Genomic DNA, 26,797 nt, shown 5'->3' on the forward strand with positions numbered 1-26,797 from the left:
ACCCTCGCTTCTTACAGAACACTGCCCCCCTGTGGATGGGCGTAATTCCTACTTTTTCAACCTCTCCTCTGTGGACATGCTTGAAATACAATGCAAATGCAAGTGTTTGGATTTAACTTAAATGCGTTTTATTCAAAGTCTTTAATTACGATTGCACTAAATTGTGCATAAACCACTTTGACATTTTTCCACTAAGGATATAAACATTGTGTACAATCAGATGTCCATGGTCCTCTGAGCCCTCGCTGCATGGATGGCTTGTGTACTACAAAGCCGGATTTGCACTTATCAGGGTAACTTCAGGGTTTCCAATCCTGCCAAGCTTGTTCACCTCTTATCGGGGTAAATCACCATGGTAACTTGTGCTGAACAGCTAACCTTCTTCGGAGCAGGATAAGTTGGAGATAGAAGATCAACCCGTATAAAAGCTCCGCCCGCTGACCAATCAATTCATTTGGGACGTGTAATCACCGTTCTTAGAGGACCCCTTGGAGCTTGGTGTGGAGTGTTAAGAGTCTCTGAGGGGGACAGGAGTCATCAGACCCACAAAATCTCTTTACCTTCTGTGATGAGGATCTTTATGAAAGATATAGATCCTCATCAGAGGGAATAATGAACATTTGTCAGCTGCTGGAGCCGAACATAAACAACCTGACACGTAGGAACAATGTGCTCACAGTACCACAGACTGTCTGCATGTTTATTTACTTGTGGGAGCTACTGATATTAATGTACTGGGTGTGTTAGAGGCAGAATAACCAGACATGGTTTAATACTTTGGTCATTCACTTTAAGTAAGTTTATCAAATGAAATCAAATATTTATTTGGAATGGGGAATAGTTTACAGATGGGATAGCCCACGGAACTGTATAACTCCTAAGCAGCCCCTGGGTGCATGCATCACTTGATGTTTTATGTTATATTATTGACGGATGTAGTATAGGTATTTATTTATTTGGCACTCCATTCTTCATTGAGTGAATTTACTACTAAATTAATGATTTTCTTAAAACAAGCACACAGAAAACAGTATATGTGACAGGTATATTTTGAAATTGGCAGTACTGGCAGCAAACAGGTATGCATTAAAGATTTATTTACTTCTTTAAGAAACAGATTTTGAGAGGTAAAATCCAGAACACATGATTAGTTGTGGAATGCAAAGCACACAGATATGGCTACAATGCTTATAAACAAAACATGACAAATATAAAAATATTTTCCTTTATGTTACAATTATCAGACCTCTAACTTGATTGAGTCAGACAATAATGCAAGTGCAGTGTTCTGATGCTTTTTTCTTATTTGTTGCTCAATCAGCAAGTCGAACTCCTGTCTTTCTCTGAAGAAAAAAGGAAGAAAAAAATGTCAGTGATCATATTTTAGTGTAGAAACTATTCCTTTAATGGTTTCACTCATTAAATATTACCTGTTGCTTATACAACGTCCTTTCAAGTACTTTTCCTCTGCCTGTTTTACCGAAACATTGTCAACACCGGCAATGGCATGGATGATGGCCTGGACAGAGAGACAATAATATCACAACACATACATTTCATAAACTGACTTTCAGGTACCAAAAATGGGCTAGGATAACAGACAACAACAACACATGTGTGTTTTGGTGGAAGCTTCAGCTCACCTCAGGAAGAAGAACATCCAGAACAAAGGGGACACGCTCCATGGCTTTCACCTCTGCCAGGCAAGGAGCTGTGGCCATCTCTGTTTCGTGGAGCTCCTTTAGGTAGCAGTAGACCTGGTCCAACTGCTGTTCATCTTCCAGGTACGTGTTCACCACCCGTCTTCGATTGGCACTCAGAAATGAGCGAAGCCATCTGGACTTCTGCCGCCCACGGATTACAGCCTGTAGGCAGAGTAAGAGGAGTAAGTAAGAGTGAATGTCTTCATTAAAGGATGAGAGCTTGCTTCTCTATCATCTTGTGAAGCCCTGTCAAAATAGGTTAATGTAATGAGAATGCATTTACTTAAATGAAGAACTACATTAGTGACACAAGAGACTTCATACCAGAAGGCGTCTTTCCACCATGTGCTGTTTGACGATGAAATGTACGAGTTTCTCATTGGCTCTATTGTGGGCGGCATGAGTCCGGTCCGGCAGCAGCCTCTTTGATCTCCTGCCGACCTTCTCCTGCTCATCACTGAAGCTAGCCTCCCTAAGATCGTCACCTGGCTCTCCCAACATGGACTCGCTGGTGATGGTTAGTTTCTCAGAGTCTGTTTGTGGGTACTTCCTCCTCACTGGATAGCCTGGAACAAATAACAACCAAACCAGTAGAGAATCAGTCGGACTGAGTGGGTCTGCAGGTGTACTCAAGTAGATTTATATACTGTGAGTGTCACACAACAAAACTTACTCATGTCGTGGGCAAAGTACTTGATGAAGGAGCCAGAAAATGAGCCACATGCTACAACGACAAAACCAGATTAATACTGATAATACTTCTGTGCTATCAGAACAATACTGTTTACATCAGGTGGATCCCAGTACCAGTGTTCTTCATCGGTTTCTGTCTACATAAGCAATGGATAATACTCACCAATCCGTATTCTGTAGTCCGCTATGAGGGCCGTCGACCACTCAATAACAGCATCATAATTTTCTTTGGCTTTACACTGTGACAAAATCAATATGAGGTTCAGAGATAGTTGGTCACTGTGTCGAGACAATATTGTTTTTCAGAAAAATCAAGTTTATATTTCATGAGTAACTCTTACCGTCAGCTCACTGGCTTCCTCACAATCAAAAGGCTTCAGGATTTTCAGAGTCACAGTAAACCTTAAAGAAGAGAAACACACAACTACATCAGTTCCTGATTATCTGAAAGTGTGCATGACATTTCCTAACTAACATTTTCTTTAAATAAGAAATCAACTACTAGAAGAGGACACCTCAATGGCTTTCATTAGTTTTTTACTAATTTTGAGTTGCAATTGTGGTAATCTCTGAAAGCTATGAGCTGACTATAAAATCCAGTAGTATGATTTGCAGAGACTCTGCTGGGGTGGGCAAAGCAGCCTCCGTGCCATTAACAATCCACGAGGAAATTATAAATACAAAAGAATAAACTCAGAAATACATAAAAACCTTCTCATGACAGCAATAAAAATATGTCTGTGATAAAAGAAAAACTAAATTGTAGACTGATGTTTCCCTAAGAGTGGTACCTTCCACCTGTATGCAAGTCACGTCACTGTCAGAGTGAACGCAACACGCAGTCGTGTTGCAATAGTGTCATTGCTATATTGACATAACAAATGCAGGAAGTTGCATTTAAATATGTTTAAGTAGAAGACATGCCAGCGTTCCTACTTTACAGGGACATGCTCACAGTGGTTGAATTAAAAACATGCAGCTGAACTAATGAGTTCCAAGGACTGTTCCTGGATAAAGTTTACACTCTTTAGAAGAGTTTGTGTGCTGAACAAGCGGCTTTCACAAGGCCGTGTTCTGACACAAGAGAATTGTTAAAGAGTGTTGCTGAAGTAAAGCTGCTGCGACTGAAAGTGAAACTGTTCTAAAGTGCCAGTTTGTTTGGAGGAAACATGGCAAGGCAGATTACTGAAATGGCCCAACAAGATATTGAGAAAACACTGTTTTCCTCTGTGGCCAGCAATGAAAGGACAAAAATAACCATTTTTGATGAAGGAGGAATTACTGGGGATGTGAAAGAGTCAAAGTTGGTCCAACCATCGTATTAGATAGGTTGATGTGATATTAGTTTTTTAAAATGTAGAACACTCTTCTATGGAAAAGATTCGAAAAAAGATTCCACAGAACTGCTCTATTGAGAAGGAATCCTCACAATATATATTACAATCAAACACAATCAAAACCCGTAGAATTTCCTACCCTCTTTTTGTGTGAATCATTGGGTCATCGATGAACACAATGCTGGCTTTTTTCTGCTTAAGATTCACTCTTTTTACCTGCCAAAAAATATAGTGTGGATATAAGACTTTTTAGGCATCACAAATTCAAGCTTTTCTAATGTGAGGAATCATGAGAAATCAATGATTCACGCAGGTTTTTACACTCACCAATGCAGGCCAGAACGGATAATTTCTATATTTGTGCCACACAAACGCTCCTTCAGTAATGGACGGAGGCTCTGAAACACAAGAGGCCAAACAGTCCACTTTAGATCTACAGTATTTCTGCATAATCCAGTTCTTATCAACTCAGGGTTATTTGCATTAAATAAATACATTGTCTCTCACTTTTTCCCATCTGCATTAAGAAACTTGGTAGCTCCTCGTCCTCACTTTCCTCATCTTCAGAGGAAGACAGAGATGGCAGCTGTTGTTCATGGTGACTCAGCTCTATTGAAAGATCCGAAGAGAGCAAAGACTCGTCTTCTTGGGAATTGGGGTGAGAGGGTACAGAGGGACAACAAAAATACGGAATTAGAGCAGACAATCTTGCAAAAGTTAGTCCGTACACGACAACATTTATTTGGAAAAACACAACTCATTATATTTAGATAATAAGAAGACCTCCTAAAATTACACAATTTCTTAAAAGAAACTTAGAGGAATTGTGTTCACTGTACATAAGACACACTACAGAGGCATTACCTTGTTCTGCTGAATCAGGCTTCTTCAGTTCAAATCTAGGTCTAAAGCTTTTGGACGACAGAGAAGTGGTATTCTTCTGCAACATCCCTTTCTCAGTCCTCTGTGTCTTGACGCGTTGGCGCTTGGCTTGTGGACTCTTGGTTTCATTGCAGGTCTGCGCTTGCTCCTTCCGAACTCTTTTTCTGACTTGTCTTGGCTGGGAAGCATCCACCCTCTTGCATTTGGTTTGAGTTTTTGACTTGCAGCATGGCAAATCAACCTCTACTGCCTACAGCAGATCAGATGCAAAAGGAGTTAAATTATAATAACTGGATTTATTTGCATGCAGAGACAACAATCATCAGTAATGATCAAATACTTTACCTTTAACTGAGTGATGACCTCAGTGTATTCTAGCTCTGCCTGTTTTGCTCCAGGAGGTGACTTTGAGATTTTGGTCAGCTTGTTAGTGGAGGAGCTGCGTACTGGCGTGGAGGTCAAGCAGAAATCTTTAGTCTGTCTTGTCCGTCTCCCGACTCTTTCTGGAGTGCTCAGTAAGGAACATGCTGGGAACTGGCTGACAATGGCCAAATCACTTCCTTGCACAGTGTTTGATTCCTCTGATCCCGGAGATGAAGTGGTTTTTGAGGCGACTTTCTTTGCTGGTGACTTCATACATTTCCTTTTTCTTGTTTTCCAACGTCCACCTGAAAGATCATTGACAGTGAAATTTGTAATGTCATTTAGATCCAAATCTGTCTTCAGAGCTGTGCGCACACATTCATTAAGCCCCTCCTGACTCCGCTTAGCTCTGCTTCTCTATCTCTCTCGCTTGTGCCAACACACACAGAAACATTGTCATTCTCTTAATTAAAAACAACTTCACTTGGTGTTCACGGACAGGAATGACATATTTTTTGCATAAAGAACGAGAAAGTTGGAGCCTATCACAATCTTATTTGGAACAGTTTAATACCATCTGTGAACAGACAAACTTAACATTGCCCACCTGCGATCTTATCTCTCAGGAAAGATGCAAATAACAGATCGGACCAGGGGTTTGGAGATGCTTTTCCTGTGAAGCACCCTGATTTATTGGCCTCTCCCAGAGCATTTTAAATGCTCACACGATTCAGAAAGCGAACAAAAGAGGTGCATGTTGGAATACCTTTCATTGTTGGTGTAGTCCTCTCGCTGGACAGACTTCCCTTGGGTTCATTGGATCTGGATTCCACTTAAGCATCAAGAGGTGGCATTTATCAGGACAGATCTCCTTCAGCTGAGGAAATGAGTCTCCAGGACACCAGGGCTGAGAGAAAGGTAGAGAGGTTTGGCACCTGGAAGGGAAGACACACGTGTACATAGACATACTGTTCAGCGTCTGGGCCCCACCTTGTTTGAGACGAAGTGGCGTCTACACACTACATTTATCATGCCTCTCAAATAACAAACAACCAGCTCATTTACTCAGATGTTAGTGAGCTAGAAAGTGACCTGAGCGTGTCTAAGATAGCATCGCTGCTACAAACGTGGCGGTTGAACTCAGGTTTTAGCAGAAGAGCGAGCAGAAGCGTAAACACCTGCACAGACAAGCGTCAGACGTGTGTGCACATCGAGCTAAACAGCGAGTCTACCTGTCGTGGTTCTGCAGGCGGCGGCTGCACGGAGGCGACACAGGCCAACCAGCTGCTAGCAGTCGTGCTAGTAAACAAACGCGGCCACAACAACAATCCTGCGCATGACCACAGCATCCGTATGTTGCAAGTAACGTCCAACGTTTTGCTCGGACATTTAACGTCCGATTCAGCGACTGCTAGCGTCACACACAAACATGGCCCGACGCAGACCTTGATCGTATCTAAACCAGCAGAGCAATCAATGAGAGGGTTCGACGTGATTGTTATCGGTTCTTTTATGTGACATCGACCCATGACCAGGCCACTCAGCCAGCCCTCGGTTTAGATAGTTATCTCCCGACTTCCGCTCACCTCAAGAGTCCGCGCGTCGATCGTTAGCGATCCATGAACTCCTCCTGATCAACCTGCCTCTTTCAAACCATTGGACAGATAATGCTCACTACTCCATTCAACGATCTCCCCTGGGAACAGCCGAGAAGAACATGGAGCAAACTCGGTGCAAAAAGTGCTACTACTACTACTACTTCTGCTGCTTTTCTGATGGCAGTACTCAGGGCTCGTTACCAGCATTAAAAACCTTCAGCGCCACCTATCGGAATAAGTAGGATAGAACCACCAGAACAATGGTTATAATTACGCACCCTGTCTCTCTGTCTGAGTTCTCTGTAAATGTTCCCAAATAAAAACAATACATTTCCTGCAGTTGCTCTCGTGGCTATGAGTCATACAGGATGTGACTGTATTTAAAGTACTATTCAGCGTGTTTATGAGGTGTCAGTTCGGAAGAATAACAAAAGGGGAAATAAACCACTCAAGATATTTTAGTTCTGCATTTGTCTTTTGCCAGTCTGATATCTGCAACATGACTCCGTCCCTGATTAACCAATGTTACTAATCAGGGTTAGTTCTACTGTTTTACTGCTGGATTGAAAACAATGGATTTAAAATGATGGCTTGAAAAAGGTTGTGTCTGCCACAGTTTGCTGCAAAGTTTCATTCAGTCAAGTGTGAAGGAGTATGACGGTCAGGGAGGAGCAGAAGTCAGCTCCTGGGAAAAAGGTAGATATCTCTCCCTGCTGGTGCACCTGTAGAAGATCTGACACACGACTCTGATTTTAGCAAACACACTAACTTTCATATTACACACAGATGCTCACTGAAGTTCGTCAGGTTCTAATGGAGTCAAGTTCTATGACTTTGACTTTTTGAATATTTTTAAGATGATGACCAGAGATTATTTAAGCTTTTGTCTGTGATTCTGTTGGTAGGTTTGTGTTCCACGTCATTTATCGTTATCGTCACTAAAACTGTGTTTGTGTGTAAAGACCTTTTCTTGATGTACATCCTCTGCAGCTGTAGATCAACTTTGTTTGTTTTTAAACATGTCACCCTTCTTCTCTCTGTCAGAGGTGTTGTTCTTGTTTCGTCTGTATGACTTTGACCGCAGTGGGTTGTTGGATGGCTTTGAGATGATGAAGCTCCTTTCAGACTACAACTCCCATTATACCATCATACAACATGAAGTTCATGGTTGAGGTCCTAAGTCCTGATCCAGCCGGAGAACTCGTGCTGGCATGCTCACCAAGCACTTCATCATTGAGGAGGAGGCAGCTGACAGTTCAATGTGGAGACTGATTACTGATAACAGTATTACTACTACTAATAATAACTAGTGCAGCCATTCTCAAACTTAAGAATGCCACGGCCCAATTTGAAAACTGAAAAATTTGCACGGCCCACTCACACCTTTAATCACAACTGTATGATCCTAAGGGTAGAGTGGACGTGAACCAGAAGCTTGGGGGTTCAATCCCCACCCTTCCCCAAATGCATGCCGAAGTGTCCTTTACAAAAATGCTGAACCCCTAAATTTGGCAGAAATTCAACAACCTATTCATTGCACAATATCTTACACAAAGTAAATTTAAAAGCAATAATAAATTTTAAAAAATTGTTTTAATTAAATTAAAGGAATCCTGCGCAGTCCACTTCTGCGCAGGAGGTGCGCAGTTCGCTTCTGCACAGGAGGTAAAAAAAAACAACTAATAAATAAATAATAATATATAAATAATATTCAGAAAATAAATGAAAAGTAAATTAAAATTTTCTCAAAGAATTTGAGCATGTTAAAGCCCTCAAAAAGCCAATTAATTTGCCTGAAAAATAATAATAACCAGTTCTGAGAGAGAAAGAGACGTGACCTTTGCAAGACATAAAGTTTCCTTTGATCTAGGAAGACGGAAATCAAAGGATTTATGGTCCATGTATGACCGCGTTACAGAACATTGTGTTTCATGGCATGTAGTCAAACTTTGACGCCACGCAACGGTCACACCGTGTGACGAAAAAAAAATCCCTCAGTCAGTTTTTATCTCCATCTTGTTGTGATGAGACTCATCTCAATTTGAAGTTGATCCGATGAAAGCCCTGGTACAAGTACATCAAAGTAAAAATCTGGAATATGGCCAAAATGGCCAATAAATGCAAAATAGCAGGCTTCCTGTTGTGTTTTTCCAATTACACCTAAAGACTTTTTTGTTTGTCTGGTCATGATACACCTGTATATCGATTTTTGTGAAGACCGGTCAATGTGAACACGTTCCAGGGGTCTCGGGGGGCACCGTTGAGCCATTTTGCGACGCCCATTGAAAATTCCTTCAGAATACGTAAATTTTCACCACTTTCTAACTTTCTGCAAATTTTGGTAAGAAGTTGAGCATGGTAAAGCCCTCAAAAAGCCAATTAATTTGCCTGAATAATAATAATACTTACAATTTCAATAGGGCCTCACCTTCTGTCTGTCAGTGCTCGGGCCCTAATAATAAGAATAATACAGTCAGTGGGCTGAGCAAAGTTGCTTTTCACAGTAGTTCTTGCTTACACAGGGGCTTTGATTCAAAGCAGGAACCAGCAGAGGGCGCAGTGTGACCACTCTCACACTGTTCCTTTCATCATTTCAATAGCCTCCTGCATGAAAACACTGAAGTGAGTCAACGGAGAGCAGGGACGTCTGCTCCTTTCCAAAAACAGTTCAAAAGTCAACCTAGACAAATTAACGGCTTTTGCACCGAGGACCAGAGATGAAGTCTGTGAGAATGCTTTAGTCGTATGGAATTTTTCCTCATTTCATTCATTCAGTTGACTGTTAATCAGACCTATATCTTATATTTATGCAGATGTGATCATGTTTCTAGATAAAGGTGGAATGACAGCAGGGAAATCTCTTATTTCCCTCCATGTAGAAATAGTGGAATCAGTCTTAAAATTATAAATGTAACTGTGTGGGGCAAAACCTCACTGACAGCAATGCTACAGCCATAGGAGCCCCCCTACATTACAGGTCTATCAGTCTCTGTCTGCGTTTAACATAATAATGACATCCTGTGGTAATTTACCAAGTCTCCACAGAAGAAGTCTAGTTCTGTCATTTGGAAGAGGCAGCGGGCCACCTGCCACTCAGCTGGAACCTCTGGATGCGTATTGGCCTGTGGCGGATGAGGGGCAGGGTGGCCCCGCCCTCATCCAGATGTGAGCCCCTCTGCGCACTCAGTCCACAGTTCGCTTCAGCGGAGTGCGGAGCCGCGGGAAGTCAACAGGAGGGACAGACACATTTCAGCCGCACTCAGCCAGAAGCAGGCGCTGACTTTCAGCTGCGCCACCTATAGATCATACACCATCTAATGGGTCGTGGTTGTGCCCATTAGACCTGAGCTCCGGGATTCTTCTCGTAGTGTTCTTGTTTTCTTGTGTTGTACCTGGGCAGCCTGAGACGCAGCGCTGATGGAGGGAGGCAGGGCTGAGTGCGGTGCTTAGTCCGGAGCGCAGCCTCATCCATCCAGCGCAGAGCTCACTCCGCTGCCAGGGAGCGGTCTGCTTTTACGCACAACCTGCGTGCATCTGCATCCCGCGTTTACAGGTGAACCAGGGGCTCTCTGCACAGGCAACAGACAGAAGAAGACAAACCCATTAAGGATTTTTATTTTTTATTTTATTTTGGAGACGGAATGGGGGATGTAGCCGGTTTCCACATGCGCGTGGAAGTGGCGTGAGGCTGTTTCCAGATTGAGAAGACGCAAACTGCAGGGGCGTGTGGTTAATTGAAATCGATCCGGTGGTCTCTCCCTGTCTCTTTTCTTCTTTTGAATGTGACGCAGCAGCAGAGGTCCTCTCCTCTCCTCCTCCTCTTCTTCCTCACCTCTTCCTCCCATATCTCTCCCCTCCAACATGACTTCACTGTCTGGGACCAAGGAGAGGTCTGTGAGCAGCCGGAGCAGAAAATATGGGGTAGGTTATTCATTCCACCCGTCTGGACACACCTCTGTTACCTATAATCCCTGCAGACGTAAAAAAACTTATCACCCATTCAGTGCTGCATGCACTCCATCCTCACACCACCCTCTGGATGCTGTAGCTCCTTCCTCCCTCCTCAGGCTGACGCGCATATGAGGCTGACACCTCTCATTAGATGTGCAGTGTTCATGCTGTTGATTGATTGCTTTGTGAAGATCACGTTTGGCACAATGTTGTCATAACAGTGCTGTTGCTTTATTTTCCCATTCACTGATAGAGCTCTTAGTTACCACAAACTGAGGATCACGCAGCCACACTTAACACCTGTGTCACAGCTTCTATGCCTGCAGCCTTATTAGAGTTAATTTATAACACAGGAGTTGACTTGGAGATGATTGAGCATTGCACCTATATAAACTAATTTCTGCCTCATTATATGCCGTGCTGAGGGATCCCACTAGCTATAGTACCCAACGTCTCCAGCCACCACCACATCAATGGGTCTCTTCTCTCTGACTGGATTTACCCAGCAGCAAAACAGCTCTAATTTTCAACTCTTTGTGGCTCATTTGATGCTCTCATGTGGCTGTCATCTGTCTGAGCAGGGGGAAACAACACCGTACAGACAGGCACGGAATCTGACTCCCTCCTGTTCAGTTAATAGAAGCATCCAGTATGTTGACTGGAGCACCATCACAGTGAATGTTTAACTTGATCTTCCTGCGTCTTGGTTTTAAACTGGATGGCCTTTTGATTAAATGGTAGCTGAGACTCCTTGTCTACACATTGGCTGCACATTGCCTCGCTGTTACTGCCATAAGACGACTGTTTCATTGAGATCTAGTCTGCAAGTTGGTGGCATGTTAACATTAACACTGTGAGTTCATTTAACCAGGATGATTTGTTTTTGATGATAACTCATGATCTTCAGATATATGAGGATAGATGATTGAAATGAAAACAAGATGGTACCTTACTCAATCTAGATTTAATATGTTGGATATAATGTACTCATCTTTATTTTGCTTTGAAAGCGAAATGTAAGCCCCTCATCATTTCATTCTCATCCCAGTGCAACTTGTTGTGTGGACAGATTCAAACAGACTTTTTTCATGGCAAACATTAGCAGAAAAAAAGGATATATGTAATGGTTACTGTTTTTTTGTATTTTTCCCACACCAGAGAGTCAGTATGCATAATATAGCAGAGCACAGGAAATACAGTCCCTCTGGGAAAAATGCAGCCATTATTAATAATTACCTCTTATTTTACAAATTCACAGATGCCGGACACTTCACCGAACAAATCTGCGACCTTTTCCCCTGACACATGGTACCGAAAGGCCTATGAGGAGACCAGCAGATCCGGCCCACGCCCAACTCCGGAGGGTGCCGGCTCCATGCCGAGCTCCACAGGCACCCCGTCCCCAGGCTCAGGAATCTCCTCCCCGGGGTCTTTCTCTGGATCACCTGGGACCATCTCTCCAGGGATTGGGACAGGATCCCCAGGTTCTCTGGGTGGCTCCCCGGGTTTTGGAACCGGCTCGCCGGCCTCAGGCAGCGGAAGTTCGCCTGGCAGTGAGAGAGGGATATGGTGTGAGAACTGTAATGCAAGGCTGACAGAGCTGAAGAGACAAGCGCTGAAACTGCTCATCCCAGGACCTTACTCCAGCAAGGTACAAAACTGTTCTGCTTGTCTTTCTGTCATAATGATGTGTGTGTGTGTGTGTGTGTGTGTGTGTGTGTGTGTGTGTGTGTGTGTGTGTGTGTGTGTGTGTGTGTGTGTGTGTGTGTGTGTGTGCCCGTGTGTGTGTGCCCGTGTGTGCGTGTGAATAATCATGTATATGTTTTACCTGTTCTGTATCCCAGTGGGGACTGGCTCAGTATAGCACAACTTCCAAAAACAACCTGCTCCATCATTAGCTGTGGCATTCAGACGGTAACACTTAAGAACATGGTTGCTGATGAAAGACTGGGCCTCTAATCGTTCCCTTGCTTACTCTGACGCTGTGTTGTCAGAATTTATTCTTCTCATAAATCATAAGGACCATCATGTGACCAGCTGTTGAAAAGAAGAGAAACCCAACAGCCTTTGGGGAACGGGGAATTATTGTATCGGAAATGTTAATCAATTACTGAAAAGAACAGAATGATAAACACAGACAAGACTCTTTGGCCAGAATCGATAGCTTCACTTTGTCCTTTATTGCTTTTGTGAGAGAATTAACATGATGGATTAGTGAAAGACACTGACCATTTAGAGCAGATATTCATTTATATGGATTTCTGCCTTTTCTAGTTTTCTTTGACAGGCCATTTCTTTTTTTCTGTGTGCAGTCAGTGTATTCCATTAGTATAGTGATTATCAACAGGAAAATCACGAGGCCCAACGATTTGCAAGTTCATCTTAGATAGAGGATCAAACCATGTGCTGCAGAGGTTTACCATTTATGTATGTAATTTTTCTTTTTGTTTCATAATGAAACAATGTTTCATATTGAAAACAGGATTTGTGACTGCATAATCTTTTTAAGACGTTGCCCGTGGGTGTAATGTCCTTCTGATGCAGTTGACTGGATTTTAGTTACTAGTACAATGGGGTCACACATAAGGCTTTGAGTTAATTGATAACAAATAAGCAGTTATTATTCTCCATGGGGTTAATAAGGTGCAGCCAGAGAGGGAGGGAGGGAGGGAGGGAGGGAGGGAGGGAGGGAGGGAGAGAAAGAAAGAGAGAGAGAGAGAGAGAGAGAGAGAGAGAGAGAGAGAGAGAGAGAGAGAGAGAGAGAGAGAGAGAGAGAGAGAGAGAGAGAGAGAGAGAGAGAGAGAGACTTGCTGTAGTGAGACAGATGTGGAGACGGTGGTTTATTATTAACACAAGAACATGACAGTTGAATATTGTTAGGAGCTGTGGGTGTTAATGGGCTCCGTCGTGAGCAGGCCTCTAATTAAAACGTTATTGTGAAGTTGGGTTGAGTCCAGTCTGATTAAAACAGTCCCCATTGTAGTTTACTTTATTGCTTTGTAGAATAAGCACAGACACGTTAATTACAGTGTTGTAATTGGAGTAGGTAGCATATGTCTTTGTGGAAAATATATCTACGTAAAATATAAATTTAGTAGAGCCTGATTTTATCCTGGTCTGACAGTGTCCTTTTTCTCTGCAGTTTGTGCTTTCTCCTCATGTCTGTGTGGGTTTTCTGTGGGTGTTCTGGGTTCTTACTCCCACAGTCCAAACACATGCAGACTGGGGTGAGGTTCATGGGGGACTAAATTGATTGTAGGTGTAACTGGAGTGGGAATGAAGATTTGTCTCACTCTCTACATGTCAGCCCTGCGATCTGTCCAGGGTGTGGCTTGCCTCTCGCCCAATGTCTGCTGGGATTGGCTCCAGTCCTCCCTGTGACCCTAGGATAGATGATAGATGGTTGGATGTTTCGATGGATGGATATAGTACACAAAACCATGTGCTGGTCAGGCTAATAACACGTTTTGGGCCTTCACAAACCAAAATATCTCCCTTTGGCTCTTGGATTTTGTCAATGAAAAACAGATTCTATTAACTTGTGCAGACTGTTTCATACTCAAAAGAAATACCCAGTGACAAGAGGGTTAGGGTTAGAGGAACATTGGATATTCACATTGTAGTGTCACAGTCAGTTGAGTAGATATGTTCCTCTGATATGTTCTCTAAAATGTGTTATTTCAGTTTTAAACCTCAGCTCTTGTTGGTCAGTCCAGTGAATTGACTCACTCAGATTCAGCTGGGGGATTCTTGCATGAATGAAATTAAATTGCGACCATTTCAATTAGCTCTTTCACGGCACCTTACAAATAGGATAACTCATTGTGTAATTGCATGAGGGGCTCTAATGGAAAAAATGAAAAGACTGAACCACAAATTGAGATGCACTGGATGTGTTGCCCTTATTTTCTGCTGTTGGTCACTGAGCCGCTCCTGTGCATCAGTAGTGGTTAGTTGCTTTAAAGCACCTCTGTGGTCTTCACTGATAAATGAGACTGTAAGTCGTTTTGCTTTTCAGGATTTCTTGGCCAGTTTCCCATTTTACATTGTGACTTTTCCCCCAGACTCTTCTCACAAGAGTGCAATGACCCACACAGGTGTTTTGTGTCTGGGAAAAGCTGAACTCATGTCCTTGGTGAAGCAATGTGACCTAATAATCCTTCACCAAATGTGCCAGAGCAGCAGTTCTGCAGTGTGTGTGTGTGGGCTGGTGTCCCTTCCTGTTGTGCTGCCAGCATGAGATCCCATGTTATTCCCACCGGACAGTGGGACATACGTGACCCTCACAGCCAGAATAAAAACACACACCAACAATACAACCCCCCTCCAACAAAAACACTCACACACACACGCGCACACATTCCTGAACTGTGTAGACCTGTCTTTGAATGTGGATATGAATATATGATAGTTCATGTTTACTTGGGCTAGCAGACACACACACAGACACACAAGCAGGGCTTTTAATATATGCTAATGATGACCTTCACCAGTCTTATCATTGAGTGTTTCGCTATTTGGATGTACACACACGAACACACACACACACACACACACACACACACACACACACACACACACACACACACACACACACACACGTGTCATCACGTGTGTGTGTGTGTGTGACAAGTGTCATTATGCTTAAATGTCAAGTTACTACATTGCAGCAAATAAACCACTGTTTGTTAAACTCATTCACTTGTAACTGTTTATTAGTTGGAGCAAACAAAGCATTTTCTTCATGCAGTGTTCTTTTTTACCTGTTTGTCAATTTGTCATAGAGAAAATATATCAATTAGTCAGCCATGAGTAGGCTGCATCCCAGTGGCTGTTAGGAGACATAGCACTTTACAGATGAAGAGACTAAAGAGAGAAGATAGATAGACCTGTTTTGGTTTTGATGCATACAGTACAAAACAGGTCCTGTATATTTAAAACAGTATATCATGTTTATTTCTGATGTGACTTAAGAGTGCTCTGTTGAGGGATTAGAATGAACAGAATAGCTTTTCAGATTTAGATGCACACATGCACACAAATGCATGCACACTTGTAACCACGGGACTCAAACGCACATCTGGCTCCACAGCTGCACTCAGTTAAGGTCTCTGTCCCCACTCTGCCTGTGTGTGTGTATGTCTGTGTGTCTGTCTGTGTATGTTTATGCATCCACACCCACACCCAGATCATAAATGGATGAAGGGTGAACTGTTTTTGGTTGGTCCAGTTCAGCTCAGGAAAGTGGGTCAGTGCGTGTCAGTGCGTGTGTGTGTGTGTGTGTGTGTGTGTGTTTGTGTGTGTCTGTGTGTGTGTGTGTGTCTGTGTGTGTGTGTTTAAATCACCAGAATAATGTCTGTTTCAGATCAGCTGAAAGTCAAAACCATCCGTGTTTATAACGTGAAACATATACAGTTCCACATCAGACATGGAAATAATGCCCAAAAAGGACATGTTTTGGAATATATTAATTCCTGAGGACTTTTTACTGGCAACTTGAGATTTATTGAGATTACTTCCATTTGCACTTATTATTTTAACATGTTATATCAATTGTAGACCGCTCACTGCACTTTAAATGTTTATAGTAGCAGCATTGATGTGGCTGTAAATTTAACAACTGTCAGCAGCTTCTACACTAAAAGGATTTGGAACTTAAATACACTTCACAGAGGCCGGGATCATTTATAGATACAGTGACATTAGAGGAGTAAAGCTTTCTGTGGTCCTAACATTCAGGGGTCATTTATTTCTGCATGATACCATAAACACAATCAGTTTTTTGGACACTGAAGCCGAAGGTTAGAAGAACACAGAAATAGCTCTGTCTCTCTCTGTCTGCTCACCCTTACTTAACCAGCTTTGTTGTCTGACCCATTTTATTTTAAATAAAAGGTTAACCATCATTAGTATAAAAAAAATAACAGGGTGATCATAACTTTAACATAGCAATAGCTATATGGAAATAATTATCCTCTAACAGACCTGGACACACATGGATCCTTGACTATGGGTCTTGATCGTGGTGGCAGCTGATTGTGAATTATATTTACAACTAGATTGCTCAGTTATACAATATTGATACACCTCTGCATTCATGTTAGACATTGTCTTTTCTCATGAATGTTCTACTCGCAGCATCCATTGCACTTCTGTCCGTCTTGCAGGGATCCCTCACATGTGCCTCTCTCTAAGAGTTTTTTTTAATTTTTTTTTTTATTTATCTCCCCTGTTGAAGGTAAAGGGCAGAGGATGTTGCTCCTTCTGAAGTCCTATGAGACAATTGTGATTTTTGAATATGAGCTATAAAAATACAATTGGATTGATTAAAATCTGACAGGTTACAACACAAACTATCAAAGCATTGTCAGGGTTTTTTGAAAATGTTTTTTCTAGGTCTGAAACAATTAGTGGACTAAAAAAAAATCTCAGCTCCGGGTCGAGTCATTACCTGCTTCAAGAGGCCATATCAACCATATCCCGTGATGGGAGTTTGCTCAGTTTGCTCAGTTGTCATGGAGATGGAGTTGTTGCCATGCAAGCTTAGCAGCTGTTAAAACTGGAAATTATTGTCTATATCGCCCCCATTAAGTACATGAGCAGTATTCGTAATTTAATCTATAGCAATTTTGATAATTGATAATTTATTTAGGTCCTTTATCAATCTCCATTATCATAGTTAAACATAATTTTTTCTGATTTCAGCATCTGTAATCTGAGAATTGGCAGCTTTTTATTGTTAACATGATTGTAAATTATAAACCTGTATGTTTTTTTTCTTTAGTGCAGACAAACCAGTTATTTGACGATGTGACTACTGGAATTTGTTGAGCACATTTTTCACTTTTTTATTTTTAAGACTAAATAATTAATTGATCATTAAAAATAACGGACACATTAATAAGAAATTGAAACAATCATGAGCTGCATACATAAATACCTACTAGTCTCATTGTAATATTCCATTGGTGGATGGTAATGTACAGCACTTGACATATGACCATTATCTACATATCTGGCACAATATTTGTTATTCTAAGTGTAAAAATGCCCACATCCTTTCAATTAGATGCAAAATGACCTCTGATGGTATTAACCCTGATGCCTGTCAGATGCTTTTAATACCCAACATAATAAAAAAGCTCCACATCAGAAGATGGTGAGTACATCTGACAATCAGTTTAGCTTAAGAGCTTATTGATCTATCTACTGTTTCAAATGACTTTGCAACCCATGAGCACGAGTGAAGTTAACATGCTTGTGGATATAATCAATTTAACTAATCACCAAAACCACTAGTTTGTCTGTAATTAGTCCAATTATCAGAGCAAATGGTGGACTGTTATTTCTTTGCAAGCTGTGCTCAAAGGGTTGTATTTTCTGCACACAGGTAGTTAGAGTCACCAAATCCCATAACACTACAGAAGCAGGCCCTTGGTAACCACGGCAGCTGGTGTTGCCGCGGCAGTGACATGTGACAGATGTGAGCCGCATACATATCTCCATCAACGTTAATGGGCTCCTCATAGCTACGTACGCGTTGGTGAGAGGAAGAGAGGGTGAAAATATATGAAGCTCACGTGAATAATAACGCATGCTACCGTCCGTGTGTGGATTTTTGGCAGGGGGTAAGAAAAAATTAAATGCTGCAGTTAATGTGGGAGTGCGTGCACATAGCACGCGTGTGTGTTTGTGAGAAAGTGTGCGTGATCATACCCTCTTGATGCCTTTCAGGTGTGAAATACATTACCATATAAAGAGGTGGCTTCATCAATAACAGCAAGATGGTGTGGATGGATGAATGAGTGTGTGGGGAGGGAGGGATGCTGATGCAGGTTGAAATGAAGAGCGTCTCACTGGGTTTATGTCAGCTTGAGCCACCCGAAATGCACATACACACACACCTTGTCTGTATCTGATATTGATTACTGTACCCTGCCTTTTTCAATGCGATAACTTTATTGGTAATATTAAAAAACTCCAATTTAAAAAATGATACCCAAGGTTTTCTTTAAATATATCTAAGTAGTTAAACACTATAATTATAATATCTTTATTTGGATAGGACTTTTCAATACAATAATACAGTAAACTGCTGTATAACAAACGGAGTACAACTAATGGTAATAAAAATACAGATCCAAAAGTCATAGATATCATATGATAAAAGCCTTTTTAGAATAGCTATTTATTGTTAAAGCATTTATATCAAAACATTTATTATTTTTACTATTTAAAGAATCTCTGTAAACTAGACATTATATGCAATATATTTGATCAGTACTCTGATGTAACCAAATTGCCAAATTGTGTCAGGAGACTGGTAAAAGTTAACAGATGGGCCAAGTGCAGGAATTACATCTCGGAGAGGCAAAGATCAGCAGGCGGCTCACTCCATCGAATGGGGAGGTCTATCCAGGTAACATAATTATATTTAATGTTAAAAACATTTAACTCAAATGGGTGTTAATTTGTACTAAAGAATACTGGAAGGCTTGAAAATGATTGCCAGCCATTTTCAGATGGAGGCTGTCAGTGAGGTAATGTAGAATGCCATTAAGCACTCTGTGTCTAATGATAAACACGACGGTGACTTCTCCTCTACTCCAGTCATCTACACAGTCTGCAGAGCAGTGCCCCTATGGGATGAGGTGGAAGCAGCATAAAAGTGCTGCTTAACATCCTGCACGAACAAATCTACATTGACAGAGATCCCTGTGGAATTTTCCCAGCACTTCATGTTATTCATCTAAATTGTGAGGAACATCCATTGTTATAGAGAGGGCGTCCAACCAGTACCAGGTTGATGAAGTTGTCGCTAGTGTCTTTGCACTGTTATTATTTAATAAAAAATGTGTTCAGATATTTTTTTCTCCATTTTTGTGCTCTCTCTCTCTCTCTTTCTCTCTCTCTCTCTCTCTCTCACTCCTCTTCTTTTGCCTTTGCTAAATTAAGCTCTACAGAGAAGAAAAGCGAATGTCACAAACACAAAAGAGTTAAATTTAGAGGCGCAGAGGGAGAGAAAACCAGAGAGAAAGAAAAGTAGATTGTTTTCTCTAATAATGTTATCATTGTCATTATAGTCGCTGACCCGGACCGGACACACTTAATTAGACTAACTATCGCAGCCACTAGGCTGCTACAGTCCACACACACAGACTGTGCGCATAAGAGCCAGACCAGCTACAAAAAGCTTTTCCAGTTCCCAATGACAGCAGAAAACAAATGTAAAGTTTGCCGATGTACATTAATGAGGACTTTGTAAATTCATTATTAGATCCTCTGGATTTGCTGAATGCTTTAAAGTGTTTTTTTTTTTTTTTTTACAATATGTATTTTCCATAGACTATATAAAAAGGTGGAAGACACATCTCACCATCCAGAAATCTGGCTTAAACATCCTGGATCCAAGTACTACAATACAATTTAGAGCCAGGCTCTGTGCAGTATTAATCGGGGGATGGAGCAGCAGCAGTGCTGTTTCTAGCATCAAAGAACTACTTAAAACAGAACAAATTGTTGACATCGATGAGGCGGGATTTATGACAAGTAGTGCAGCCAGCCACCATTTTAAAAGAAATAAAAAGAACTAGGTAGGAGATTTTTCTGCCACAAAATCTGGTTGCTCCATGTTATTTTTAGCAATGTCTCCCATTTAGTGACTTTCTGAAAAGTTGCATAAAAAATACAAACGTCAGTTCAAACATCCTTGTGGTCAAGTTGTCTCATAACCCTCCTCTTTCCCTGTTCTTATTTTCTGACTCAGTTCTATCGAATTAAGGCAAAAATAAATAAAAAACACATTTGAATGAAAAAAGCTGTTGTAGTCCACTTAAGGCAGTGACAAAGAGAAGCCTGTTTTACATTTATAGCACCTCTGCATAACTCACAGGCTCCATGACCAAAGAAAACACACTCACCTCTCCTGTACACAACAACACACTCTAATAACATATAAATCACATGCAGGAGTGAACACGCCCAAACACACAAGCTCACAATAGTGTACAATACAGGTACTCACAAAATGTACTGGCAAAGAAACACTAAGGCACCCTGAGGTTCATATGAAAAGACTCACAAATGGAGAAACAGCGGCTTGTGTGTATGTGGATTACCAACACACACTGGATGGTGGTGAAAGTGGCAAAAGCACCTGCTGCCATGCGGTCCGTGGCTGCCATGGCAACTGCCTCTCCATCACCTCTGTATCACAGAATAAGTGGAGAACACTGTAAAGTAGTTATGCAGTTGTCTCCTGTCTAGAACATTCCTGTTCCATCTGTCTGTTTGTCTATGAATCTGTTCCCTGCTGTGTGCTGTGTCTGTTCAGTTGTATTGTGTCTTTAATGTGTTAACAGAGTTTTTAAAGTTTTGGATGACATCACCACAGCCACGATGAAAAGTGAAAATGTCCCAGTGTTCCAGAAGCAGGCGACAGTTCCAGCATCCTGCGACACTGGGAATTCTCGCTTGCTGAACGGTTCATTTGAAGACCTGCTAACCACACTTCTAACATTAGCCAGTTTTCTGTCACAAGCAGATATATCACACAGAAGCATGCACATGTCCTCACGCAAAGACACCTCGTGCAAACACATACATCAGGCTATCACCTAATCAGATATAACACATCTATCTTCAGCATCTCGCGCGAGGAAAAACACTTGGCTGTGAGTGACAGGGATGGTGTGTATGTGTGTGTCTGTGTGTCTGCATGCTTATCTATCATTTATAGATATTTTTCAACTTTTGAAGTAACAGTACTGGCAAAGTTAGAAATAAGTTATAAAGTATGTTTGTTTGTCGGTGATGTCAAGTGAACCATGTTCCCCTCTTAGTTCTTTGTCTCATACTCAAACCTTGTATATTGTATTTAACGATTTTGAGTACTTATTAGTGTTGTCAAACCCAACCCTGATCCTAAAGATTGATCGCAAATCAGCTTTGGACAAGCCGTTTATGATTCTGAACATTTCCCCCAAAGTTTAGCCAGAAACAGACACACACACACACAGCCTCCTGCAGCCTTTGTCTGCATTGACTAGCAGGTTTATTTACAGAGCTTGAGCTCATTAATACTTATGAATGATAATGTGCAAACGCACATGTGCCTTTAAAACTATTTGAGGGACCAGACTAATGTTTCAGTGCATTTCAAGCATTTGAAATTCAAGGCAATTCCAAGAGTTTTGAGGTCAAAATTGTATAATTGTGAAAAAAATTGTTAAAAGGTTTAATGTTTTTTATTCAATGGAGGGTATACGGTGCAAGTGAGGTGTATTATTTCCAATATTATCTATTGCAAATAGCACTGATAAAGTATAGGGAAACCTGAGAAGGAATATGTGAAGGACAAGAGAGTAAAGATGTGGTGAGGTTGAGTGTGTGAGGGCTCAGTCCTAACACACCTTTTAGGGTCAAAATCAGGGCCAGGGCTTTGTCTGTCCGTTGCTCATGTTTTACAAGTAATGTAATGACATTCCAGCTCTAAATACACTGCACTGCTGGGGTGTGAAATGTGTGTGTGCATTCCTACTTTAACTATAGTCTAACTACATAGGTTAAGAGGCTGGCTAATGCCAATAATAGGACAAGAAGAAAACTCTCTCTCTCTCTCTCTCTCTCTCTCTCTCTCTCTCTCTCTCTCTCTCTCTCTCTCTCTCGCTCTCTCTCATTCTCTGTGTGTGTGTATGTGTATTTTAAGGACCATGAGTGTATTGTGTCAGAGCATTGTAAAGGGCAGGAGGTGAAACGAGAACAAGGCTGACATTTCCAGGCTCCATGGCAGACTTCACTTCACTGCGGTAGTTGTTGATCATTTCCCCAGTGTTTTTAATGGAGGCTTTTTGGACAACCTTGACTGTAAAAACCATCCATGTTGCGGTTACGACGTGCACAATGTAACATCTGGTTGTGATGAAAGCGCTGTGTGGATCTTCAACGTTGTATGTTTTTTACAGTTTATATTGTAACATCCGGGTAAAGTGATCCTCAACAAACAAATCTAGATTATTTTCTCATTTATTTATTTTTCTGCCAGGTTCTTTCTTTCCATTTGTCACTCCCTCAACCCATACTGAGTAATAGACATAAATAGTATCCACTTTATCCAGATGCTTATCATCCACCTCAGCCCAGCAGCATCCCCTCTGTCCTCACATCATTCCTCTCCGTAGCTTATCAACAAGATGGAGGAGGATAGAAGAGAGAGGGAATGCAGGAAAGAGAAACTAGTCAAAACAGAGGAGAAAAGCAGAGGTAATAATTCATATAGGCTACCCAAAGGTAGTAAAGCATAGATGGAAGGAGATAGTGTGTGTGCGCACGTGTGAGAGAGAAAGAGAGAATTAAATTGGGTGTTTGTTCCCAGCCGTGCTTCAATCAGACGCAGAGAATAGCCTCCAGCCGTTAAACTTTCCAATTACCTTGAGCAGATGGAGCCTGCAAGCCTCGATTTAGAGGTTTTAAAATGGTTGTTGTTGTTTACTGTTATCTGCTGCTGACTTTACAACAGGCTACAAGCAGTGTCGGACGCAGACTCCCTCTTAAATCTTTACCTTCATGTATCTCTGTATCTCCCCCTCTAATGCTTGATTACAGCCTACTGAACCTCCTGGATTCCTGACTCTGGATCAGCAGCGGTCTAGTAGCTGGTAAAGCAAGCTTGTGGCCGGACAGTTGTCAGTTAGAATCAAGGTTTGATGTCCGCACGAAACCTGGAGGAATGAATCTGCAATAACAGCTCTGCTCTTGACTGTGAAACCTCCTCTGTCGTCTTTGAGGAGCTCAGCAGCCGAGGCAGTGTGGTTCTTTTTTACGGAGCTTCCATGTATGAATGAGAGCTAGTGTGCGAATGTTGAGCCTGGTAGAGAGCGAGCACGCTCAGTTGGCTTTCATGGATATGGAACTGTTGAAAATGTGTTTTAGTTTTAGAGGCTTGCAGGATGATTCAAGCACTCCCTGAGGGGGTTTAAGGTTTATGGTAAAACACATAAAACCTCTTTGTATGAGCCCGAGGGAAACACCTGATAAATTGGTTTAATGTTCTGGTCAATAGGGTTTTCTGCATTGCTTGGTTTATTTATGTAATTATCTGTGAGTGTAGTTATTGTTTTGTTTCAAAACTCTTACCTGAATAGTCTGGGAATATGTTTGTATGAATATTAATGCAGATTGTACAGGTGGTCTCATTCCTCCTGTGTTTTAGTGAACATTTTAACAGCAGCATACTTTTTAACAAATGAGGTGATCTGTGATTGGTCCTCTGTTATATTTACTGGTTTTATTACCTTATATATAATTTGAATTAAACAAATTATAGCACCAAATGTCCTATTGTTTCTAGTCATGCCAGGAGCATGGTTTAATGGATGGTTACAATGGTCAGTCGCTCCACTGTTTTGGGCCAGACCGCATCTTTGGGGCATCTTGTTTTTTTTGAGGAATCAAACTCTGCAGTAATTCACCCTTTACGTTTTCGTTTATTTGCCTCCTTTTGAGCCAGGAAACCGTGTCGGTGAATTTGACATAGTGTTATGTTCCTCTACAGGCACTGCTCACCTGTTTCCTGGTGTGTGTGCACATGTAAAAGCGGGAGTCATCAGGCAGATCTTTTCCTTCACTTTCACCCCAGTGAGCCTCACTAACCTTGGGATGGAAAGATATTGGAGGGAAGAATGGATAGATGGGGGAAAAGGGAGGAAAAGAGGAGGGGGGGGGGGGGTGAGAGGGTGTCGGAGTGTGTGAGAGGGTGAGGGATACGACAAGATGGATTACCCAACCCAACAGGCAATTCATCACTGTCAGAGAGAGAGGGAAAGTGAGACTATGGAGAGTGGAAATGAAAGAGGGGAGAAAAAGAAAGGAAGACTCGGGGAGAAGCAAGGTGAGGGATACCCTGTGGAGGGGGAAAGGGAAGGGTGGAGGGCTTGAGGCAATAATGGAGTAAAAGTTGGCGAAGGATGAAAAAGGGGGATAAACAGTTGTGGTAGGTTTCCTGGTTCCTGAAGCATATGTGCTGTACTTCCTGGATTTAAATCATCACCTGTTGTGTTGGTTTCATTTAGTAGCCGTAGTTGGAAACAGGTGAACACAGCCAGAGGTAGTTTTCAGAGGAGTATCACCTGTACCATGTTTAACCTGAAAATTCTCACCGGCAATGCTTTGGGAATCTTTCTGCCGGACCCTGGCATTAATGAACAACCAATCTATCCATTCACCAAGATGGATATTCAGATTTACAGACCCTATTTAGACTCATAATAATGACTTATTGATTATGCTTGGTTAAAATGTAGGTAACCACCTTCCTAAAAAGTGGTAAGAAACACAGTATTGAGGATTAAAACAAATGAGCTGTATTAGGTATTGAGCAGAGTTTGTTGTTAGAGTATTAATCCCCCAGAGCCAGCTCGTCCTCCCGCAAACAACTCATGTGAAAAAAAGCATTTGCACAGAATACCTTCTTACTGAAATTAACTAGCAATGAAGCCAAGATTGTTATATTCAGCTTTCAGACTACCATGTAATTGGCAGCTACAGCTAGCCCACTGAAGTGTTATTTTTTCACATATCGTTTTGGTAGAAAATGCCTTGTTTACAGTTCATCTGTAATGAAGACGGGGTAAATTATGCTGCAGAGTTTATATGAAGTTAATTGATACTCAGACACCACCGTTGATAGACAGATAATTAAGAACCAGGCACTAGTGGGCAACTTTCACATAAAAAATGGGCATTAAAGGCCAGCTAAGAACAACCAGTCTCTCTCACTGGCAGCTTGTTAATTTACATTGCGGCGGTGGGCTCATCCGCAGGCTCAACACGGTGGGAGCTGGGACATGATTTGTAGATCACGTTGTCAATGGAAAGGGCACGTTTGCTGCACATGATGAATATATGGTCGGTTTGGTCGTCACAGACTCTTAAATATGCAGAAAGCATAATGAAAAATCCCCTATTGCACAGTTACATGTTATGTCTGCATGAGAGCATGAGATGTGATCTGTCTGTAGCATCAGTATTTTATACCATCTAATATGGCTTAAGATCACAATTACACACATTTACACTACTGGTAATTTACACTGGGGTCCAATAATCTAAGATCAATTGTGTACCCTACTACACATCCCCTTTTCCACTGGTCAGAATCCCACTAACATCTGGTTATTGTCTACAATGGGAATTAATTCAGTCAGTATTCACTCCTGAGTTAAAAGACATTACACAGGTTTTTATTGGCTGGAAACATGAAACTCTAATCACATGGACATTTCTTGTTCTTCGTCATTATTTTGGCAGTCTAGAAGGGACCCTGTAACTCCTCTACTAGCAATGGAAGAAGAGTAAATCAGCATTTTTCAGGGGGTTTACCGGGGTTTAAAAACCTGCATATACCTGCAAATTTAGGTAAAAGAGGTACATGTGTACACACGTGTGAGAAAAAAATCCTACGTTGTGGATCAGAATGTGAATGATGAGAATGATGAGCAGTCCAGGCGCCATTCAGACAGCCAATTAACAGTGGCTGCATGAATGTATACCGCTGGCAGGCTGCAGACCACAGTACTTCATCACCATGGTCTGAGGGAGTGCTTCAAAGACTCTCTGAAGGCCTCTTGCAAAGACCTTCACACTGCCCCTGCTTCATGAGAGTCACTTACCCACAACCATTCAAAGAAGCAACATTTCAAAGGCTACCAACATCTATTCAGACCACTACATGAAAGCTTGTGAAGCCACTGTCTCAGCCTCAGTGAGCTAACCACCCTGCTGTCCTACCCCCACCGAGAGGAACTACGAGACTTCAAATCAAGCACAAGTGATGGTGATGACATGGATGCATATAGTTGTACATGTGTTTACACATATACACTTTAATTATATTCATTAAAAAGGGTAACACGTCAAGTATGTTTCATGTTGTGTGAGTAATTTTAATTAGTGTTTTATTTGATTGATTCTTTATTCATTCATATTAAATATGGAATCTTGAAAAAAATCAATCATGTTTAGATGTTATCACATCTGACATAAACTATTACTGATTGCATGAGGCCTCACCAACACACTCAGCATTGTACAGTGCGGACACACATCCACATACAAATATGTACACACAATCACACTTTAAGTCTTCAGCGAGAGACAAGTCATTAACATCCCCTATAGCTAGTTAGTTGTATATGCTAATTCATTTCTGCATTGCTATGGCAACACAAACATAGAAAGGCATTTTTTTTCTTTATTATTGATGTAGTGTGTC

The 26,797-nt window shown here is 41.5% G+C and overlaps 2 protein-coding genes across 3 annotated transcripts in view; one reads left to right on the forward strand and one right to left on the reverse strand.

Annotated features, from left to right (window-relative positions):
• Positions 1-768: 768 nt before the first annotated feature.
• LOC132998292 (PWWP domain-containing DNA repair factor 3A-like) lies at positions 769-6,738 on the reverse strand. 2 transcript variants are annotated; one of them, XM_061067847.1, is made up of 14 exons: positions 6,565-6,738; positions 5,745-5,913; positions 4,961-5,283; positions 4,598-4,865; positions 4,241-4,375; positions 4,061-4,131; positions 3,873-3,949; positions 2,738-2,798; positions 2,560-2,635; positions 2,377-2,427; positions 2,028-2,269; positions 1,644-1,865; positions 1,431-1,519; positions 769-1,343 (listed from the first exon to the last, which is right to left on the reverse strand). In XM_061067847.1, the coding sequence occupies exons 2-14, from the start codon at positions 5,749-5,751 to the stop codon at positions 1,241-1,243; spliced, it is 1,725 nt and encodes a 574-aa protein (XP_060923830.1). In that variant the 5' UTR covers positions 5,752-5,913; positions 6,565-6,738; the 3' UTR covers positions 769-1,240. The 2 variants fall into 2 exon arrangements, with proteins under 2 accessions (XP_060923830.1, XP_060923829.1); XM_061067846.1 differs by having other exon boundaries at positions 4,241-4,378.
• A 3,531-nt stretch (positions 6,739-10,269) lies between these two features.
• Positions 10,270-26,797, forward strand: part of kif26ba (kinesin family member 26Ba) — an 80,930-nt gene continuing 64,402 nt past the window's right edge. Inside the window, exons 1-2 of the mRNA XM_061068612.1 lie at positions 10,270-10,497; positions 11,786-12,178. Coding sequence (XP_060924595.1) covers positions 10,438-10,497; positions 11,786-12,178 — 453 coding nt within the window. The 5' untranslated portion in view covers positions 10,270-10,437. The remainder of the gene's footprint in view (positions 10,498-11,785; positions 12,179-26,797) is intronic.

Source organism: Limanda limanda, chromosome 3, assembly GCF_963576545.1.
Source record: "Limanda limanda chromosome 3, fLimLim1.1, whole genome shotgun sequence".
NCBI classification, from domain to species: Eukaryota; Metazoa; Chordata; class Actinopteri; order Pleuronectiformes; family Pleuronectidae; genus Limanda; species Limanda limanda.